This window comes from Bombina bombina, chromosome 4 (genome assembly GCF_027579735.1).
Source record: "Bombina bombina isolate aBomBom1 chromosome 4, aBomBom1.pri, whole genome shotgun sequence".
Classification (NCBI taxonomy): Eukaryota; Metazoa; Chordata; class Amphibia; order Anura; family Bombinatoridae; genus Bombina; species Bombina bombina.
In genome coordinates, this window is record NC_069502.1 from 860,585,732 (window position 1) to 860,609,942 (window position 24,211).

General features: G+C 36.7%; 2 protein-coding genes across 2 annotated transcripts in view; one reads left to right on the top strand and one right to left on the bottom strand.

Moving 5' to 3' along the window:
• LOC128657999 (uncharacterized) overlaps positions 1-24,211 on the bottom strand; it is a 302,915-nt gene that overhangs the window by 86,107 nt on the left and 192,597 nt on the right. The gene's annotated exons all lie outside the window — the stretch shown is intronic.
• LOC128657320 (zinc finger protein 154-like) overlaps positions 1-24,211 on the top strand; it is a 71,420-nt gene that overhangs the window by 14,008 nt on the left and 33,201 nt on the right. The window contains exons 2-3 of the mRNA XM_053711619.1: positions 3,502-3,615; positions 4,949-5,062. Coding sequence (XP_053567594.1) covers positions 3,507-3,615; positions 4,949-5,062 — 223 coding nt within the window. The 5' untranslated portion in view covers positions 3,502-3,506. The remainder of the gene's footprint in view (positions 1-3,501; positions 3,616-4,948; positions 5,063-24,211) is intronic.

Here is a 24,211-nt window from a genome sequence, read left to right on the forward strand (position 1 = left end):
ACTTGTGCAATACACTAGGGACCATCACACTTGTACAGTACACTAGGTACCATCACACTTGTGCTGTACACTAGGGACCATCACACTTGTACAGTACACTAGGGACCATCACACTTCTGCTGTACACTAGGGACCATCACACTTCTGCTGTACACTAGGGACCATCACACTTCTGCTGTACACTAGGGACCATCACACTTCTGCTGTACACTAGGGACCATCACACTTCTGCTGTACACTAGGGACCATCACACTTCTGCTGTACACTAGGGATCATCACACTTGTGCAGTACACTAGGGACCATCACACTTGTGCATTACACTAGGGACCATCACACTTGTGCATTACACTAGGGACCATCACACTTGTACAGTACACTAGGGACCATCACACTTGTACAGTACACTAGGGATCATCACACTTGTACAGTACACTAGGGACCATCACACTTGTGCAATACACTAGGGACCATCACACTTGTACAGTACACTAGGGACCATCACACTTGTACAGTACACTAGGGATCATCACACTTGTGCAGTACACTAGGGACCATCACACTTGTGCAGTACACTAGGGACCATCACACTTGTGCAGTACACTAGGGACCATCACACTTGTGCAATACACTAGGGACCATCACACTTGTGCAATACACTAGGGACCATCACACTTGTGCAATACACTAGGGACCATCACACTTGTACAGTACACTAGGTACCATCACACTTGTGCTGTACACTAGGGACCATCACACTTGTGCAGTACACTAGGGACCATCACACTTGTACAGTACACTAGGGACCATCACACTTGTACAGTACACTAGGGACCATCACACTTGTACAGTACACTAGGGACCATCACACTTCTGCTGTACACTAGGGACCATCACACTTCTGCTGTACACTAGGGACCATCACACTTCTGCTGTACACTAGGGACCATCACACTTGTGCAATACACTAGGGACCATCACACTTGTGCAATACACTAGGGACCATCACACTTGTACAGTACACTAGGTACCATCACACTTGTGCTGTACACTAGGGACCATCACACTTGTACAGTACACTAGGGACCATCACACTTCTGCTGTACACTAGGGACCATCACACTTCTGCTGTACACTAGGGACCATCACACTTCTGCTGTACACTAGGGACCATCACACTTCTGCTGTACACTAGGGACCATCACACTTGTGCAGTACACTAGGGACCATCACACTTGTACAGTACACTAGGGACCATCACACATGTACAGTACACTAGGGACCATCACACATGTGAAATACACTAGGGACCATCACACCTGTGCAGTACACTAGGGACCATCACACTTGTGCAGTACACTAGGGACCATCACACTTGTGCAATCCATTAGGGACCATCACACGTGTGCAGTACACTAGGGGCCATTACACGCGTGAAGTATGCTAGGAACCATCACACGTGTGCAGTACACAGGGGGCCATTACACGTGTGCAGTACACTTGGGACCATCACATTTGTGCTATAAACTAGGTAGCATCATACATGTGCAATACACTAAGAACCGTCACACTAAATGTAGCCCCCAATCAGCAAGCGCTACCCAGGTGCTGAACCAAAAATGGGCAGGCTCCTAAGCTTACATTACTTCTGCTTTTCAAATAAAGATACCAAGAGAACGAAGAAGAAGAAAATTGATAATAGGAGTAAATTAGAAAGTTGCTTACAATTGTATGCTCTATCTGAATCATGAAAGAAAAAAATTGGGTTTAATATCCCTTTAAACTTGTCAAGTCCTGATATAAAAAAGTAAAATCGGAATTGCAGATGACTAATGCAGCTGTGCATGATGGGACGCTGACAGCAAGCACGAGACATATAACAGGTGTCAGATATATTGTCATGTTTAGGTAAATGCGCAGAAAGTGCTTTGTAAGATACTATATGAGGATCAGTAAGTTGTTGCTAATTAGTGCGCCATATTACAACGCTTCCGCTCAAGCCTTATTTGCGCTAGAAATAAGCTTTTTGCGCGTGTTGGGTTGCGCTCATAATATGAGTTGAAAGTAAACTGTTTTCGCTTGTGCGCTTACCCGATGAGTGCAAAAACTCGAAGTTATAATATCATCTGCGCGTTCTTGTATTTCCCATAGAAGTGAATGGAGAAAAAAAATGGGGGGAAAAAAGATAACAATCCACTCTCGCACAATTCCAATCACATATTCTCATTTGCGCTAACAGACATGAAAATATGAATATTTCACATTCCAGTGTTCTTCACATAACAGAATATGTTCTAATTATTCATAAATAAATATTTCTAGATATATCTCATGATTTTTTTTGTACAGTATATATCTATATTTTTATTTTTATATATATATATATATATATATATATATATACAGTGTATTTGTAGAGAGAGAGAGGGGGGGGGAGAGAGAGAGAGAGGGGGGAGAGAGAGAGAGAGAGAGACAAATGTCCAGCACTCACTTGTAATTATAATCCGGGGTACACCCCAAGTATATCCATAAAACAATCAGAGAGAGAGCACTCGCCGTGTTAGAAAGTCCAAATTATTTAGGCATGTAAACGTTTTCGGGGAGTGACAAGTTGGACTTTCTAACACGGTGAGTTCTCTCTCTCTGATTGTTTTATGGATATACTTAGGATGCACCCCAGATTATAATTACAAGTGAGTGCTGGACTTTTGCATATATATATATATATATATATATATATATATATATATATATATATATATATATATAGGAATAGTTATATACAGATATATACAGTATTTAGGAATATCTATTTAGAAATACATAGAACATATTCTGCTATGTGCAGAACATTGGGTTGTTAAATATGTACAGTAAATACACAGCATAACACTTTATTAGGTTTGAATATTGCATAAATATGCTTTTTCATGTTTTCATCTACTTAACGGCGAAGGGCTCCAATGCATTTATATATATGTCTATATATGTGTACATATGTATTTATGTGTTTATATATGTCTGTAAATACATATGTACACAATTCATATATAAACATATTTACATACATACACATTTTTAGAGATGTATATGTATGTATCTATTAAAGCCTTTTGCCTGCCTGAGACCTTCTATCTTTGAGCCTTTATAACTTTTGTGTGCAAATACTTTTTTAAAAATCATTTTTATTAGATTGTGTTATTATGAGTGCAACTATACTTTATGTATTTTTTATGTGTTATGTGCAACTTTTTTATTTAGCGAAACAGTTAACCAGAGCTCTGATGTTGCGGTAATCATTCTAGCATAAATCGTGATGATGCTCAAGCGAACAAGTTTACTTTTAACTCGTAATGCCAGCGATAAGCCCGACGAGCGCAAACAACGCGATAAACCCCTTATCGCTCACGCACAAATGTTTGTGCTCCACATTTATAATTTGGCCCTTTGTATATAGTAGTTTGACATAATTTTATGTTTAACAACTATTCTCTCTTTATAGACTATATGGATGTGACATCTTCAGCTGGCTCAGCAGTTGAGCATAGAGGAGAACCGTATGTGTGTGATCAGGTGAAGACTGAGGAAGATGAAGTTCCTATAAATACAGCTACAGGTGATTAGCGCATATTGGAAGATTCTGTGATGGTGACATTTTATCTCTTGTAAATAACAGTTATATGTTACTGTATGTGTCTATGATTCTTGTGTTATAGGGGAGTGTGCAGGTGAGCGTGCATATGTCTTGTGTCTGATTTACACTGGTTGCATGTCAGTGTGTTTGTATGCTATATATAAATGTGCATATGTGTTGTGTCTGATTTACACTGTTTGCATGTCAGTGTGTTTGTATGCTATATGTAAATGTGCATGTGTGTTGTGTGTGATTTACACTGGTTGCATGTCAGTGTGTTTGTGTGCTATATGTAAATGTGCATGTGTGTTGTGTGTGATTTACACTGGTTGTATGTCAGTGTGTTTGTATGCTATATGTAAATGTGCATGTGTGTTGTGTCTGATTTACACTGGTTGCATGTCAGTGTGTTTGTATGCTATATGTAAATGTGCATATGTGTTGTGTCTGATTTACACTGGTTGCATGTCAGTGTGTTTGTATGCTATATGTAAATGTGCATGTGTGTTGTATGTGATTTACACTGTTTGCATGTCAGTGTGTTTGTATGCTATATGTAAATGTGCATATGTGTTGTGTCTGATTACCACTGGTTGCATGTCAGTGTGTTTGTATGCTATATGTAAATGTGCGTTTGTGTTGTGTCTGATTTACACTGGTTGCATGTCAGTGTGTTTGTATGCTATATGTAAATGTGCGTGTGTGTTGTGTCTGATTTGCACTGGTTGCATGTCAGTGTGTTTGTATGCTATATGTAAATGTGCATGTGTGTTGTATGTGATTTACACTGGTTGCATGTCAGTGTGTTTGTGTGCTATATGTAAATGTGCATGTGTGTTGTATGTGATTTACACTGTTTGCATGTCAGTGTGTTTGTATGCTATATGTAAATGTGCATATGTGTTGTGTCTGATTACCACTGGTTGCATGTCAGTGTGTTTGTATGCTATATGTAAATGTGCGTTTGTGTTGTGTCTGATTTACACTGGTTGCATGTCAGTGTGTTTGTATGCTATATGTAAATGTGCGTGTGTGTTGTGTCTGATTTGCACTGGTTGCATGTCAGTGTGTTTGTATGCTATATGTAAATGTGCATATGTGTTGTGTCTGATTTACATTGGTTGCATGTCAGTGTGTTTGCATGTTATATGTAAATGTGCATGTGTGTTGTTTCTGATGCATGGGAGTTACAGGTAAGTGTACATGTATGTTGTGTGTCTTGTGCTTGTGTGTTACAGGTGAGTATGCGCATATGTTGTTTCTGAAGTGTAGAGTACAAACTACTTACACACAAACGTGTATCCTCACCATACAGGTCATATGGATATGAAGCCTTCAGATGGCTCAGCGGTTGAGCACAGAGGAGAACCATATTTGTGTTATCAGGTGAAGACTGAGGAGGAGGAAGTTCCTATAAATACGGCTACAGGTGATTAACCTTTATTAAGTAAAGGGGAGATTTTGTGATTGTGACATTTTGTGTCATGTTACACAGCAGACACAGGTTAGTGAGACTGAGGTTTATATAATTTTGTGTCATGTAAATAACAGTTATATTTATCAGATGGTTACACAGCAGACACAGGTTAGTGAGTAGCTCAGGTTTATATCATTTTGTGTCATGTAAATAACAGTTATATTTATCAGATGGTTACACAGCAGACACAGGTTAGTGAGTAGCTCAGGTTTATATAATTTTGTCTCATGTAAATAACGGTTATATTTATCAGATGGTTACACAGCAGACACAGGTTAGTGAGACTCAGGTTTATATCATTTTGTCTCATGTAAATAACAGTTATATTTATCAGATGGTTACACAGCAGACACAGATTAGTGAGTAGCTCAGGTTTATATAATTTTGTCTCATGTAAATAACAATTATATTTATCAGATGGTTACACACCAGACACAGGTTAGTGAGTAGCTCAGGTTTATATAATTTTGTCTCATGTAAATAACAGTTATATTTATCAGATGGTTACACAGCAGACACAAGTTAGTGAGTAACTCAGGTTTATATCATTTTGTATCCTGTAAATAACAGTTATATTTATCAGATGGTTACACAGCAGACACATGTTAGTGAGTAGCTCAGGTTTATATCATTTTATCTCATGTAAATAACAGTTATATTTATCAGATGGTTACACAGCAGACACAGGTTAGTGAGTAGCTCAGGTTTATATCATTTTGTCTCATGTAAATAACAGTTATATTTATCAGATGGTTACACAGCAGACACATGTTAGTGAGACTCAGGTTTATATAATTTTGTGTCATGTAAATAACAGTTATATTTATCAGATGGTTACACAGCAGACACAGGTTAGTGAGTAGCTCAGGTTTATATCATTTTGTGTCATGTAAATAAGTTATATTTATCAGATGGTTACACAGCAGACACAGGTTAGTGAGACTCAGGTTTATATCATTTTGTGTCATGTAAATAACAGTTATATTTATCAGATGGTTACACAGCAGACACAGGTTAGTGAGTAGCTCAGGTTTATATCATTTTGTGTCATGTAAATAAGTTATATTTATCAGATGGTTACACAGCAGACACAGGTTAGTGAGACTCAGGTTTATATCATTTTGTGTCATGTAAATAACAGTTATATTTATCAGATGGTTACACAGCAGACACAGGTTAGTGAGACTCAGGTTTATATCATTTTGTCTCATGTAAATTACAGTTATATTTATCAGATGGTTACAGAGCAGACACAGGTTAGTGAGTAGCTCAGGTTTATATCATTTTGTCTCATGTAAATAACAGTTATATTTATCAGATGGTTACACAGCAGACACATGTTAGTGAGTAGCTCAGGTTTATATAATTTTGTCTCATGTAAATAAGTTATATTTATCAGGTGGCTACACAGCAGACACAGGTTAGTGAGTAGCTCAGGTTTATATCATTTTGTCTCATGTAAATAAGTTATATTTATCAGATGGTTACACAGCAGACACATGTTACTGAGTAGCTCAGGTTTATATCATTTTGTCTCATGTAAATAAGTTATATTTAACAGATGGTTACACAGCAGACACATGTTAGTGAGTAGCTCAGGTTTATATCATTTTGTCTCATGTAAATAAGTTATATTTATCAGAGGGTTACACAGCAGACACATGTTAGTGAGTAGCTCAGGTTTATATAATTTTGTCTCATGTAAATAACAGTTATATTTATCAGATGGTTACACAGCAGACACATGTTAGTGAGTAGCTCAGGTTTATATCATTTTGTCTCATGTAAATAAGTTATATTTATCAGATGGTTACACAGCAGACACAGGTTAGTGAGTAGCTCAGGTTTATATCATTTTGTGTCATGTAAATAACAGTTATATTTATCAGATGGTTACACAGCAGACACAGGTTAGTGAGTAACTCAGGTTTTTATTATTTTGTCTCATGTAAATAACAGTTATATTTATCAGATGGTTACACAACAGACACAGGTTAGTGAGTAGCTCAGGTTTATATCATTTTGTGTCATGTAAATAACAGTTATATTTATCAGATGGTTACACAGCAGACACATGTTAGTGAGTAGCTCAGGTTTATATAATTTTGTCTCATGTAAATAAGTTATATTTATCAGATGTTTACACAGCAGACACATGTTAGTGAGTAGCTCAGGTTTATATCATTTTGTCTCATGTAAATAACAGTTATATATATCAGATGGTTACACAGCAGACACAGGTTAGTGAGACTCAGGTTTATATCATTGTGTGTCATGTAAATAACCGTTATACTTATTAGATGGTTACACAGCAGACACACGTTAGTGAGTAGCTCAGGTTTATATCATTTTGTCTCATGTAAATAAGTTATATTTATCAGATGGTTACACAGCAGACACATGTTAGTGAGTAGCTCAGGTTTATATAATTTTGTCTCATGTAAATAACAGTTATATTTATCAGATGGTTACACAGCAGACACATGTTAGTGAGTAGCTCAGGTTTATATCATTTTGTGTCATGTAAATAAGTTATATTTATCAGATGGTTACACAGCAGACACAGGTTTGTGAGTAGCTCAGGTTTATATCATTTTGTCTAATGTAAATAAGTTATATTTATCAGATGGTTACACAGCAGACACATATTAGTGAGCAGCTCAGGTTTATATCATTTGGTGTCCTGTAAATAACAGTTATGTTTATCAGATGGTTACACAGCAGACACATGTTAGTGAGTAGCTCAGGTTTATATAATTTTGTGTCATGTAAATAAGTTATATTTATCAGATGGTTACACAGCAGACTCAGGTTAGTGAGCAGCTCAGGTTTATATCATTTTGTCTCATGTAAATAACAGTTATATATATCAGATGGTTACACAGCAGACACAGGTTAGTGAGACTCAGGTTTATATCATTGTGTGTCATGTAAATAACCGTTATACTTATTAGATGGTTACACAGCAGACACACGTTAGTGAGTAGCTCAGGTTTATATCATTTTGTCTCATGTAAATAAGTTATATTTATCAGATGGTTACACAGCAGACACATGTTAGTGAGTAGCTCAGGTTTATATAATTTTGTCTCATGTAAATAACAGTTATATTTATCAGATGGTTACACAGCAGACACATGTTAGTGAGTAGCTCAGGTTTATATCATTTTGTGTCATGTAAATAACAGTTATATTTATCAGATGGTTACACAGCAGACACAGGTTAGTGAGTAACTCTGGTTTTTATTATTTTGTCTCATGTAAATAACAGTTATATTTATCAGATGGTTACACAACAGACACAGGTTAGTGAGTAGCTCAGGTTTATATCATTTTGTGTCATGTAAATAACAGTTATATTTATCAGATGGTTACACAGCAGACACATGTTAGTGAGTAGCTCAGGTTTATATAATTTTGTCTCATGTAAATAAGTTATATTTATCAGATGTTTACACAGCAGACACATGTTAGTGAGTAGCTCAGGTTTATATCATTTTGTCTCATGTAAATAAGTTATATTTATCAGATGGTTACACAGCAGACACAGGTTTGTGAGTAGCTCAGGTTTATATCATTTTGTCTAATGTAAATAAGTTATATTTATCAGATGGTTACACAGCAGACACATATTAGTGAGCAGCTCAGGTTTATATCATTTGGTGTCCTGTAAATAACAGTTATGTTTATCAGATGGTTACACAGCAGACACATGTTAGTGAGTAGCTCAGGTTTATATAATTTTGTGTCATGTAAATAAGTTATATTTATCAGATGGTTACACAGCAGACTCAGGTTAGTGAGCAGCTCAGGTTTATATCATTTTGTCTCATGTAAATAACAGTTATATATATCAGATGGTTACACAGCAGACACAGGTTAGTGAGACTCAGGTTTATATCATTGTGTGTCATGTAAATAACCGTTATACTTATTAGATGGTTACACAGCAGACACACGTTAGTGAGTAGCTCAGGTTTATATCATTTTGTCTCATGTAAATAAGTTATATTTATCAGATGGTTACACAGCAGACACATGTTAGTGAGTAGCTCAGGTTTATATAATTTTGTCTCATGTAAATAACAGTTATATTTATCAGATGGTTACACAGCAGACACATGTTAGTGAGTAGCTCAGGTTTATATCATTTGGTCTCATGTAAATAAGTTATATTTATCAGATGGTTACACAGCAGACACAGGTTAGTGAGTAGCTCAGGTTTATATCATTTGGTCTCATGTAAATAAGTTATATTTATCACATGGTTACACAGCAGACACAGGTTAGTGAGTAGCTCAGGTTTATATCATTTTGTGTCATGAAATAACAGTTATATTTATCAGATGGTTACACAGCAGACACAGGTTAGTGAGTAGCTCAGGTTTATATTATTTTGTCTCATGTAAATAACAGTTATATTTATCAGATTGTTACACAACAGACACAGGTTAGTGACTAGCTCAGGTTTATATCATTTTGTGTCATGTAAATAACAGTTATATTTATCAGATGGTTACACAGCAGACACATGTTAGTGAGTATCTCAGGTTTATATCATTTTGTCTCATGTAAATAAGTTATATTTATTAGATGGTTACACAGCAGACACATGTTAGTGAGTAGCTCAGGTTTATATCATTTTGTCTCATGTAAATAACAGTTATATTTATCAGATGGTTACACAGCAGACACATGTTAGTGAGTAGCTCAGGTTTATATAATTTTGTGACATGTTAAAAACAGTTATATTTATCAGATGGTTACACAGCAGACACAGGTTAGTGAGTAACTCAGGTTTTTAATATTTTGTCTCATGTGAATAACAGTTATATTTATCAGATGGTTACACAACAGACACAGGTTAGTGAGTAGCTCAGGTTTATATCATTTTGTGTCATGTAAATAACAGTTATATTTATCAGATGGTTACACAGCAGACACAGGTTAGGGAGTAGCTCAGGTTTATATCATTTTGTGTCATGTAAATAAGTTATATTTATCAGATGGTTACACAGCAGACACATGTTAGTGAGTAGCTCAGGTTTATATCATTTTGTCTCATGTAAATAAGTTATATTTATCAGATGGTTACACAGCAGACACATGTTAGTGAGCAGCTCAGGTTTATATCATTTGGTGTCATGTAAATAACAGTTATGTTTATCAGATGGTTACATAGCAGACACATGTTAGTGAGTAGCTCAGGTTTATATAATTTTGTGTCATGTAAATAAGTTATATTTATCAGATGGTTACACAGCAGACTCAGGTTAGTGAGCAGCTCAGGTTTATATAATTTTGTGTCATGTAAATAACAGTTATATTTATCAGATGGTTACACAGCAGACACAGGTTAGTGAGTAGCTCAGGTTTATATCATTTTGTCTCATGTAAATAAGTTATATTTATCAGATGGTTACACAGCAGACACAGGTTAGTAAGACTCAGGTTTATATCATTTTGTGTCATGTAAATAACAGTTATATTTATCAGATGGTTACACAGCAGACACAGGTTAGTGAGACTCGGGTTTATATCATTTTGTCTCATGTAAATACAGTTATATTTATCAGGTGGCTACACAGCAGACACAGGTTAGTGAGTAGCTCAGGTTTATATCATTTTGTCTCATGTAAATAAGTTATATTTATCAGATGGTTACACAGCAGACACATGTTAGTGAGTAGCTCAGGTTTATATCATTTTGTCTCACGTAAATAACAGTTATATTTATCAGATGGTTACACAGCAGACACATGTTAGTGAGTAGCTCAGGTTTATATCATTTTGTCTCATGTAAATAAGTTATATTTATCAGATGGTTACACAGCAGACACAGGTTAGTGAGTAGCTCAGGTTTATATCATTTTGTGTCATGTAAATAACAGTTATATTTATCAGATGGTTACACAGCAGACACAGGTTAGTGAGTAACTCAGGTTTTTATTATTTTGTCTCATGTAAATAACAGTTATATTTATCAGATTGTTACACAACAGACACAGGTTAGTGACTAGCTCAGGTTTATATCATTTTGTGTCATGTAAATAACAGTTATATTTATCAGATGGTTACACAGCAGACACATGTTAGTGAGTAGCTCAGGTTTATATCATTTTGTCTCATGTAAATAAGTTATATTTATCAGATGGTTACACAGCAGACACATGTTAGTGAGTAGCTCAGGTTTATATAATTTTGTCTCACGTAAATAACAGTTATATTTATCAGATGGTTACACAGCAGACACATGTTAGTGAGTAGCTCAGGTTTATATCATTGTGTGTCATGTAAATAACAGTTATATTTATCAGATGGTTACACAGCATACACAGGTTAGTGAGTAGCTCAGGTTTATATCATTTTGTGTCATGTAAATAAGTTATATTTATCAGATGGTTACACAGCAGACACATGTTAGTGAGTAGCTCAGGTTTATATCATTTTGTCTCACGTAAATAACAGTTATATTTATCAGATGGTTACACAGCAGACACATGTTAGTGAGTAGCTCAGGTTTATATCATTTTGTCTCATGTAAATAAGTTATATTTATCAGATGGTTACACAGCAGACACAGGTTAGTGAGTAGCTCAGGTTTATATCATTTTGTGTCATGTAAATAACAGTTATATTTATCAGATGGTTACACAGCAGACACAGGTTAGTGAGTAACTCAGGTTTTTATTATTTTGTCTCATGTAAATAACAGTTATATTTATCAGATGGTTACACAACAGACACAGGTTAGTGAGTAGCTCAGGTTTATATCATTTTGTGTCATGTAAATAACAGTTATATTTATCAGATGGTTACACAGCAGACACATGTTAGTGAGTAGCTCAGGTTTATATAATTTTGTCTCATGTAAATAAGTTATATTTATCAGATGGTTACACAGCAGACACATGTTAGTGAGTAGCTCAGGTTTATATCATTTTATGTCATGTAAATAACAGTTATATTTATCAGATGGTTACACAGCAGACACATGTTAGTGAGTAGCTCAGGTTTATATCATTTTGTCTCATGTAAATAAGTTATATTTATCAGATGGTTACACAGCAGACACATGTTAGTGAGTAGCTCAGGTTTATATCATTTTGTCTCATGTAAATAACAGTTATATTTATCAGATGGTTACACAGCAGACACATGTTAGTGAGTAGCTCAGGTTTATATCATTTTGTCTCATGTAAATAAGTTATATTTATCAGATGGTTACACAGCAGACACAGGTTAGTGAGTAGCTCAGGTTTATATAATTTTGTGTCATGTAAATAACAGTTATATTTATCAGATGGTTACACAGCAGACACAGGTTAGTGAGTAGCTCAGGTTTATATAATTTTGTGTCATGTAAATAACAGTTATATTTATCAGATGGTTACACAGCAGACACAGGTTAGTGAGTAGCTCAGGTTTATATCATTTGGTCTCATGTAAATAAGTTATATTTATCAGATGGTTACACAGCAGACACAGGTTAGTGAGTAGCTCAGGTTTATATCATTTTGTGTCATGTAAATAATAGTTATATTTATCAGATGGTTACACAGCAGACACAGGTTAGTGAGACTCAGGTTTATATCATTGTGTGTCATGTAAATAACAGTTATATTTATCAGATGGTTACACAGCAGACACAGGTTAGTGAGTAGCTCAGGTTTATATTATTTTGTCTCATGTAAATAACAGTTATATTTATCAGATTGTTACAAAACAGACACAGGTTAGTGACTAGCTCAGGTTTATATCATTTTGTGTCATGTAAATAACAGTTATATTTATCAGATGGTTACACAGCAGACACATGTTAGTGAGTATCTCAGGTTTATATCATTTTGTCTCATGTAAATAAGTTATATTTATCAGATGGTTACACAGCAGACACATGTTAGTGAGTAGTTCAGGTTTATATCATTTTGTCTCATGTAAATAACAGTTATATTTATCAGATGGTTACACAGCAGACACATGTTAGTGAGTAGCTCAGGTTTATATCATTTTGTCTCATGTAAATAAGTTATATTTATCTGATGGTTACACAGCAGACACAGGTTAGTGAGTAGCTCAGGTTTATATAATTTTGTCTCATGTAAATAAGTTATATTTATCAGATGGTTACACAGCAGACACAGGTTAGTGAGTAGCTCAGGTTTATATCATTTTGTGACATGTAAATAACAGTTATATTTATCAGATGGTTACACAGCAGACACAGGTTAGTGAGTAACTCAGGTTTTTAATATTTTGTCTCATGTAAATAACAGTTATATTTATCAGATGGTTACACAGCAGACACAGCTTAGTGAGTAGCTCAGGTTTATATCATTTTGTCTCATGTAAATAACAGTTATATTTATCAGATGGTTACACAGCAGACACATGTTAGTGAGTAGCTCAGGTTTATATAATTTTGTCTCATGTAAATAACAGTTATATTTATCAGATGGTTACACAGCAGACACAGGTTAGTGTGTAGCTCATGTTTATATCATTTTGTGTCATGTAAATAACAGTTATATTTATCAGATGGTTACACAACAGACACAGGTTAGTGAGTAGCTCAGGTTTATATCATTTTGTGTCATGTAAATAACAGTTATATTTATCAGATGGTTACACAGCAGACACATGTTAGTGAGTAGCTCAGGTTTATATCATTTTGTCTCATGTAAATAAGTTATATTTATCAGATGGTTACACAGCAGACACATGTTAGTGAGTAGCTCAGGTTTATATCATTTTGTCTCATGTAAATAAGTTATATTTATCAGATGGTTACACAGCAGACACATGTTAGTGAGCAGCTCAGGTTTATATCATTTGGTGTCATGTAAATAACAGTTATGTTTATCAGATGGTTACATAGCAGACACATGTTAGTGAGTAGCTCAGGTTTATATCATTTTGTGTCATGTAAATAAGTTATATTTATCAGATGGTTACACAGCAGACTCAGGTTAGTAAGCAGCTCAGGTTTATATCATTTTGTGTCATGTAAATAACAGTTATATTTATCAGATGGTTACACAGCAGACACAGGTTAGTGAGTAGCTCAGGTTTATATCATTTTGTCTCATGTAAATAACAGTTATATATATCAGATGGTTACACAGTAGACACAGGTTAGTGAGACTCAGGTTTATATGATTGTGTGTCATGTAAATAACCGTTATACTTATTAGATGGTTACACAGCAGACACACGTTAGTGAGTAGCTCAAGTTTATATCATTTTGTGTCATGTAAATAACAGTTATATTTATCAGATGGTTACACAGCAGGCACAGGTTAGTGAGACTCAGGTTTATATCATTTTGTCTCATGTAAATAAGTTATATTTATCAGATGGTTACACAGCAGACACAGGTTAGTGAGTAGCTCAGGTTTATATCATTTTGTCTCATGTAAATAAGTTATATTTATCAGATGGTTACACAGCAGACACATGTTAGTGAGTAGCTCAGGTTTATATAATTTTGTCTCATGTAAATAACAGTTATATTTATCAGATGGTTACACAGCAGACACATGTTAGTGAGTAGCTCAGGTTTATATCATTTGGTGTCATGTAAATAACAGTTATATTTATCAGATGGTTACACAGCAGACACAGGTTAGTGAGTAGCTCAGGTTTATATCATTGTGTGTCATGTAAATAACAGTTATATTTATCAGATGGTTACAAAGCAGACACATGTTAGTGAGTAGCTCAGGTTTATATCATTTGGTGTCATGTAAATAACAGTTATATTTATCAGATGGTTACACAGCAGACACAGGTTAGTGAGTAGCTCAGGTTTATATCATTTTGTCTCATGTAATTAACAGTTATGTTTATCAGATGGTTACACAGCAGACACAGATTAGTGAGTAGCTCAGGTTTATATCATTTTGTTTCATGTAAATAAGTTATATTTATCAGATGGTTACACAGCAGACACAGGTTAGTGAGCAGCTCAGGTTTATATCATTTTGTGTCATGTAAATAACAGTTATATTTATCAGATGGTTACACAGCAGACACAGGTTAGTAAGTAGCTCTGGTTTATATCATTTTGTCACATGTAAATAGCAGTTATATTTATCAGATGGTTACACAGCAGACACAGGTTAGTGAGCAGCTCAGGTTTATATAATTTTGTTTCATGTAAATAACAGTTATATTTATCAGATGGTTACACAGCAGACACAGGTTGGTTAGTGAGACTCAGGTTTATATCATTGTGTGTCATGTAAATAACAGTTATATTTTTCAGATGGTTACACAGCAGACACATGTTAGTGAGTAGCTCAGGTTTATATCATTTTGTGTCATGTAAATAACAGTTATATTTATCAGATGGTTACACAGCAGACACAGGTTAGTGAGTAGCTCAGGTTTATATCATTTTGTGTCATGTAAATAACAGTTATATTTATCAGATGGTTACACAGCAGACACAGGTTAGTGAGTAGCTCAGGTTTATATCATTTTGTGTCATGTAAATAACAGTTATATTTATCAGATGGTTACACAGCAGACACACGTTAGTGAGTAGCTCAGGTTTATATCATTTTGTGTCATGTAAATAAGTTATATTTATCAGATGGTTACACAGCAGACACAGGTTAATGAGTAGCTCAGGTTTATATCATTTTATCTCATGTAAATAACAGTTATATTTATCAGATGGTTACACAGCAGACACAAGTTAGTGAGTAGCTCAGGTTTATATCATTTTGTGTCATGTAAATAACAGTTCTATGTATCAGATGGTTACACAGCAGACACAGGTTAGTGAGTAGCTCAGGTTTATATAATTTGTCTCATGTAAATAACAGTTATATTTATCAGATGGTTACACAGCAGACACAGGTTAGTGAGTATCTCAGGTTTATATCATTTTGTGTCATGTAAATAACAGTTATAATTATCAGATGGTTACACAGCAGACACATGTTAGTGAGTAGTTCAGGTTTATATCATGTTTGTCTCATGTAAATAACAGTTATATTTATCAGATGGTTACACAGCAGACACACGTTAGTGAGTAGCTCAGGTTTATATCATTTTGTGTCATGTAAATAACAGTTATATTTATCTGACTTTTACAGAGCTGACACATTTTACTATGCAGCTCAGGTTTAAATATTATACTATTTAGAAAGTTTAACCTCACACACTCTGGGATGGTGAGCAACTACTTTATAATACTACAAGGCCATATAATTCACTAGTACCTCATTACTGTGTCACCACCTCCAGAAAGATGTATGTGGGTACAGCACAGCAATGGAGGGGTGCACTCAGGACTAGAGGAGACTGCAAAGTCCCCAAGCTATACACAATGAAGAGAGAAAAATCCTCAGCACTACAAAATTCTTTTCAGCAATTTATTAGTGAATAAATAGCGACATTTTGGGGTCACAGAACAACTAACCGCCCGCATCAAGTATTAAAAAAAAAAAACACTGCCCGCACTAAGTATAACAAAAAAAAATCGAACCTTACACAAGAAGTGTTAACAGCTACACCGCAAACCCACACATAGCAAAATAATAAAATCATTAACCCTTTAATCCCTTAACCGTCAACCACCTACATCGCAATAAACCTAATTACCCTGTTAACCCCTAAACCGCAAAAACCCACATCGCAATAAACATAATTAACCCCTAAACCGCAAACCCCCACATCACAATAAACCTATTAACCCCTAAACCGCAAAACCCCCACATCGCAATAAACCTAATTAACCTATTAACCCCTTAAACTGCTAAAACCCACAACGCAAATAACTAATTAAATTTCTAAGCCCCCTAACCTAACACCCCCTAAATTAAAACAAATGAACTAAACTAGAAAATACTAGTTACAAAAAATTTAAAAAATTTAAGATTACAAAAAATAAAAAAGGCTAACATTACAGAACATAAAAAAACAAATTACCAAAGTTTACAAAATTAAACCTAATCCATATGAAAATAAAAAAGCCCCCCAAAATAAAAACACCCCCCTACTATAAAAATAAACTACCAGTAGCCATTAAAAGGGCTTTTTGCAGGGCATTGCCCCAAGATAAACAGCTCTTTTACATTAAAAATACACAAAGTCTCCCCTAACAGTAAAAGCCCCCACCCACCAAACCTCCCAAAATAAAAAACCTAACATTAAAAAACCTAAACTACCCATTGCCTGAAAAGGGCATTTGTTGGGCATTTATTCTTTTTACAAAATGCCCACCCTAATCTAAAATTTAAAAAAAATAAAAAAAATGTAAAACCTGTCTATCCCCCAGGTTGTTACTCACTGTTTCTGAAGTCCGGCGGAGAAGGTCCTGTCCCATGCGGTGAAATCTTTTTCCAAGCGGCGACCTCTTCTTTCTTCTTCCAGGAACATCCGGCACGAAGCGGAGGGCAGAGCTGAAGACCAGCGACCCTGGAACTGAAGACCGACAACCCTGGAACTGAAGACCAGCGACCGCTGAGTCATGGAGCGTTGAGTATCCTCTTCGTACGATCGCCACCGTATACTAAATAGTGAATTCAAGGTAGGCGATTAAAGATGACGTCCTTTGAATTCCTATTGGCTGATTTGATTCTTCAAATTCAAACAGCCAATAGGATGAGAGCTACTCAAATCCTATTTGCTGTTCAAATCAGCCAATAGGATGAGAGCTGCTGAAATTCTATTGGCTATTCAAATCATCAAAAGAGGATCCTCCATGCTCTATGGCTCTGTGGTCGCCGGTCTTCAGTTCCAGGGTCGCCGGTCTTCAGCTCCGTGGTCATGGGTCTTCAGCTCCGCCCTCCGTGCTGGATGTTCCTGGAAGAAGAAGAAGAGGTCGCCGCTTCAAAGAAGACTTCACCGCATGGGACAGGACCTTCTCCGCCGGACTTAAAGGATTACTTTCTGTTATAATTTTTAAGCTAAACAACTAACATATTAAAGTTTATAAACATTAATTAAAACCTACTGACCTATATTTTCTCCAAAACGAAGTTTCATAACGTTCTAAAAGTTATATCTTTTATTCGCCGATGATGTCACGTTACCCTGCCCACTATTTTCAGCACTGTGTGTTCAAAATACTTAAACCAATAACTTTGTGTTTAAAGCGCCATTTTGAAACCTAGGTATTGTAAGCGGATTGGTACAGAGCAAAGGATACCCACGGAGTGGGTTTGGAAAACAATTAAATTTGCAGACAAGATTTCTGATATACGGTAGAGATATGTTAATGAAATGCTATTGATAAATAGGGGTAGTTAGTTAGTAACAGGCATAGAAAATATTTACTTACAGTGGCCCTTTAAGGAACAGTCAGTACCAACCTGGGGATTAGACTTAGGTTTTTTTTTATTTAGACTAGGGTGGGCATTTTGTAAAAGAGCTAAATGCCCTCTTAAGGGCAATGCCCAACAAATGCCCTTTTCAGGGCAATGGGTAGTTTAGGTTTTTTAGTGTTAGTTTTTTTATTTTGGGGGGTTTGGTGGGTGGGGGTTTTACTGTGTATTTTTAATGTAAAAGAGCTGTTTATCTTGGGGCAATGCCCTGCAAAAAGCCTTTTTAAGGGCTACTGGTGGTTTATTCTTAGAGTAGGGGGTGTTTTTATTTTGGGGGGTCTTTTTTCATAGAGATTAGGTATAATTTTTAAAATTTTATAATTTCGTTTTTTTATTTTCTGTAATTTTAGGGAGAGAGCAAAAGAGAAGGGGGAGAGAGAGCAAAAGAGAGGGGGGGGAGAGAGCAAAAGAGAGGGGAGAGAGAGCAAAAGTGAGGGGGAGAGAGAGCTAAAGAGAGGGGGAGAGAGAGCAAAAGAGAGGGAGAGAGAGAGCTAAAGAGAGGGGAGAGAGAGCAAAAGAGAGAGGGGAGAGAGAGCAAAAGAGAGAGGGGAGAGAGCACAAAAGAGAGGGGAGAGAGAGCAAAAGAGAGGGGGAGAGAGAGCAAAAGAGAGGGGGAGAGAGAGCAAAAGAGAGGGGGAGAGAGAGCAAAAGAGAGGGGAGAGAGTGCAAAAGAGAGGGGGAGAGAGAGCAAGAGAGAGGGGGAGAGAGAGCAAGAGAGAGGGGGAGAGAGCAAGAGAGAGGGGGAGAGAGAGCAAGAGAGAGGGGGAGAGAGAGCAAGAGAGAGGGGGAGAGAGAGCAAGAGAGAGGGGGAGAGAGAGCAAAAGAGAGGGGGAGAGAGAGCAAAAGAGAGAGGGGGAGAGAGAACAAAAGAGAGGGGGAGAGAGAGCAAAAGAGAGGGGGAGAGAGAGCAAAAGAGAGAGGGAAAGAGAGCAAAAGAGAGGGGGGAGAGAGAGCAAAAGAGAGGGAGAGAGAGAGCAAAAGAGAGGGGAGAGAGAGAGAGAGAGCAAAAGAGAGGGGAGAGAGAGAGCAAAAGAGAGGGGGGAGAGAGAGAGAGCAAAAGAGAGAGGGGAGAGAGCAAAGGAGAGGGGGGAGGGAGAGAACAAAAGAAAGGGGAGAGGGAGAGAGCAAAAGAGAGGGAGAGAGCAAAAGAGAGGGGGGAGAGAGAGAGATCAAAAGAGAGGGCAGAGAGAGAGCAAAAGAGAGGAGGGAGAGAGAGCAAAAGAGAGGAGGGAGAGAGAGCAAAAGAGAGGGGGGACAGAGAGCAAAAGAGAGGAGAGGGGAAAGAGAGTAGTACTTTTCTTTTTACAGAGGAAGAGGTTTCAAGGGCTTTATCAAAAATAAAAGTTAATAAGTCTGTGGGTCCAGATAATATTCATCCAAGGGTTCTAAGATTACTTTGATCCGTAATAGCTACTCCATTAGCTGATTTATTTAATCAGTCACTTCTAACAGGAGTTGTTCCAAAAGACTGGAAAATTGCCAATGTAGTCCCTCTTCATAAAAAGGGTAGTAGGGAAGATTCTGCTAACTATAGGCCAGTCAGTTTGACCTCAATTGCAGGGAAATTAATGGAAACTCTTTTATAGGAAAGACTTGTATCTTTCATTCAGACAAACAACTTAGAAGACAAAGGACAGCATGGTTTCACTGCTGGAAGATCATGCCTGACTAATCTAATTGATTTCTTTGACCATGTAGCTAAAATAGACCAGGGAGGAGCCGTAGATGTTGCATATCTAGACTTTAGCAAAGCATTTGACACTGTCCCACACAGCAAACTTATTCACAAAATGTATTGCCTTGGAATAGATGCTAAGATTGTTAAGTGGGTAGAATGATGGCTTAAAGATAGACGACAGAGGGTTTCAATTAATGGAGTACATTCAAATGAGGCAGCAGTTACTAGTGGTGTTCCCCAAGGGTCAGTTCTTGGGCCTCTTCTGTTTAACATGTTCATAAGTGATATTGGAAGTGGGCTTAAGGGGAAGGTTTGCTTGTTTGCTGATGATACAAAACTTTGTAACAGGGTAGATGTTCCAGGAGGAGTTGATCAAATGAACTGTGATATTAATAAACTAGAGGACTGGTGAAATAAATGGGATCTGAAATTGAATATTACCAAGAGCAAAATTATGCATATAGGATACAAAAACCTAAAGGCCAATTATAGTCTCAATGGTACATTACTGACTGTAATTAAAGAAGAAAGGGATTTGGGAATTATTATTTCAGCTGATTTAAAATTTGGTACACAATGCCGCAGTGCAGCCAGCAAGGCCAGTCAAATGCTTGGTTGCATTGGAAGAGGTTTTAATAGCAGACATAGCAAGGTTCTTATGCCACTTTACAGATCATTAGTTAGACCAAATCTGGAATACTGTGTACAGTTCTGGAGATCATATCTTCAGAAAGATATAAATAAACTAGAAGCTGTCCAAAGGAGGGCTACTAAAAGGGTACATGGTCTAAAATATAAAACGTACAAAGAAAGACTCTATGATCTAAATATGTATAGTTTAGAGGATAGAAGGGAAAGAGGTGACATGATAGAAACCTTCAAATATATGAAGGGATTTAATAAAATAGAAGCTAAAAGCATTTTTCACAAAAAAATAAATGCCAAAACAAGGGGTCACAATCTTAAGTTAGAGGGTAGCAGATTCAGGAGAAATTTAAGGAAGCATTTTTTTACAGAAAGGGTGGTGGATTCATGGGCCTCTAGTTATCAAGCTCCGTACGTACCTGCCTTCGCCGGCCCCAATACGCCCGCCTAAGCTTGCCTCACATCGCCGCCGTGGACCTGAATACGCTCGCCAAAGTTAACAAAAAACTGTCAAAAAGCCGTGCACCAAGTACGGGGCGATGAGCAGCGGACTGTGATAGTTATCACTCATTGGATCTCGCTGCTCTTCGGCTTTTCTACAGCTTTATTGATACCCCTGTAACTAAGCACTCAAACTATACTATACTGTTCTACCCCCTATACCGGAGCCCCCCGCAACTAAATAAAGTTATTAACCCCTAAACCGCCGCTCCTAGACCCCGCCGCAACTATAATAAATATGTTAACCCCTAAACCACCACTCCCGGAGCCCACCGCCAATCTAATAAACTTATTAACCCCTAAACCGCCGCTCCCGGACCCACGCAGCAACTATAATAAATATGTTAACCCCTAAACCGCCGCTCCCGGACCCCGCCGCCACCTACATAATACCTATTAACCCCTATCCTGCCCCCCTATACCGCCGCCACCTATAATAAATTTATTAACCCCTATCCTGCAGATCCCGTACCCCGCCGCAACTAAATAAATTGTTTAACCCCTAAACCGCCGCTCCCGGACCCCGCCGCCACCTATATTAAACTTATTAACCCCTAATCTGCCCCCCCTACACCGTCGCCACCTATAATTAATTTATTCACCCCTATCCTGCCCCCCTATACCGCCGCCATCTATATTAAACTAATTAACCCCTAAACCTAAGTCTAACACTAACCCTAAGTCTAACTTAAATATTATTTTAATAAATCTAAATAAAAATTACTCTTATTAACTAAATTAATCCTATTTAAAACTAAATACCTATAAAATAAACCCTAATATAGCTACAATATAACTAATAATTATATTGTAGCTATTTAAGGATTTATTTTTATTTTACAGGCAAATTTAAATTTATTTTAACTAGGTACAATAGCTATTAAATAGTTATTAACTATTTAATAGCTACCTAGATAAAATAAAGACAAATTTACCTGTAAAATAAAAACTAACCTAAGTTACAATTACACCTAACACTACACTATCATTAAATAAATTATTCCTATTTAAAACTAAATACTTACCTGTAAAATAAACCCTAAGATAGCTACAATGCAATTAATAATTACATTGTAGCTATCTTAGGATTTATATTTATTTTACAGGCAACTTTGTATTTATTTTAACTAGGTGCAATAGTTATTAAATAGTTATTAACTATTTAATAACCACCTAGCTAAAATAAATCCAAAATGACCTGTAAAATAAATCCTAACCTAAGTTACAATTAAACCTAACACTACACTATCATTAAATAAATTAAATTAATTAACTACAAGTAGCTACAATTAAATACAATTAAATAAACTAACTAAAATACAAAAAAAAGAAACACTAAATTACAGAAGATAAAAAAAGATTACAAGAATTTTAAACTAATTACACCTAATCTAAGACCCCTAATAAAATTAAAAAAAATAATAATAATAAAAGTCCCTACCCTATACTACATTACAAAGTAACCAGCTCTTTTACCAGCCCTTAAAAGGGCTTTTTGCGGGGCATGCCCCAAAAGTAATCAGCTCTTTTGCCTGTAAAAAAAATACAACCCCCCCAACATTAAAACCCACCACCCACACACCCCTACTCTAACCCACCCAAACCCCCCTTAAATAAACCTAACACTACCCCCCTGAAGATCTCCCTACCTTGAGTCATGTTCACCCAGCCGGGCCGAAGTCTTCATCCAAGGGGCGCTGAAGATGTCTTCCATCCGATAGAAGTCTTCATCCAAGGGGCGCTGAAGAGGTCTTCCATCCGATAGAAGTCTTCATCCATGCGGCGTCTTCAATCTTCATCCATCTGGAGCGGAGCGGAGCCATCTTCAAAGCAGCCGTCGCGAATCCATCCTTCTTCACCGACGCCTACTTGCCGAATGAATATTCCTTTAAGTGACGTCATCCAAGATGGCGTCCCTCGAATTCCGATTGGCTGATAGGATTCTATCAGCCAATCGGAATTAAGGTAGGGAAAATCTGATTGGCTGATTCAATCTGCCAATCAGATTGAAGTTCAATCCGATTGGCTGATCCAATCAGCCAATCAGATTGAGCTTGCATTCTATTGGCTGATCGGAACGGTTACATAGATAACTTACATAGATAACCTGTGTGTGCTGATACACAGATATAATTATAGCACTACAGCTGCAGTAGTACCGGGTCTGGGTTATAGACAAGCTGTATATGCTAATACACAGGTAAAATTATAGCACTACAGCTACAGTAGTACTGGATCTGTGTCACATAGACAAGCTGTGTGTGCTGATACACAGGTATAATTATAGCACTACAGCTGTAGTAGTATTGAGTTTTAGTCACATAAACAAGCTATGTGTGCTGATACACATGTATAATTATAGCACTACAGCTGCAGTAGTACTGGGTCTGAGTCGCATAGATACGCTGTGTGTGCTGCTACACAGGTATAATTATAGCACTACAGCTGCAGTAGTACTGTGTCTGGGTCACATAGACAAGCTGTGTGTGCTTATACACAGGTATAATTATAGCACTACAGCTGCAGTAGTACTGAGTCTGATCTCACATAGTCACACTGTGTGTGCTGATACACAGGTATAATTATAGCACTACAGCTGCAATAGTATTGAGTCTGAGTCGCATAAACAAGCTGTGTGTGCTGATACACTATAATTATAGCACTACAGCTGCAGTAGTACTGGGTGTGAGTCACATAGACAAGCTGTGTGTGCTGATACACAGGTATAATTATAGCACTACAGCTGCAGTAGTATTGGGTCTGAGTCACATTGAAAAGCTGTGTGTGCTGATACATAGGTATAATTATAGCAATACAGCTGCAGTAGTACTGGGTCTGAGTCACATAGACAAGCTGTGTGTTCTGATACACGGGTATAATTATAGCTTTACAGCTGCAGTAGTACTGGGTGTGAGTCACATAGGCAAGCTGTGTGTGCTG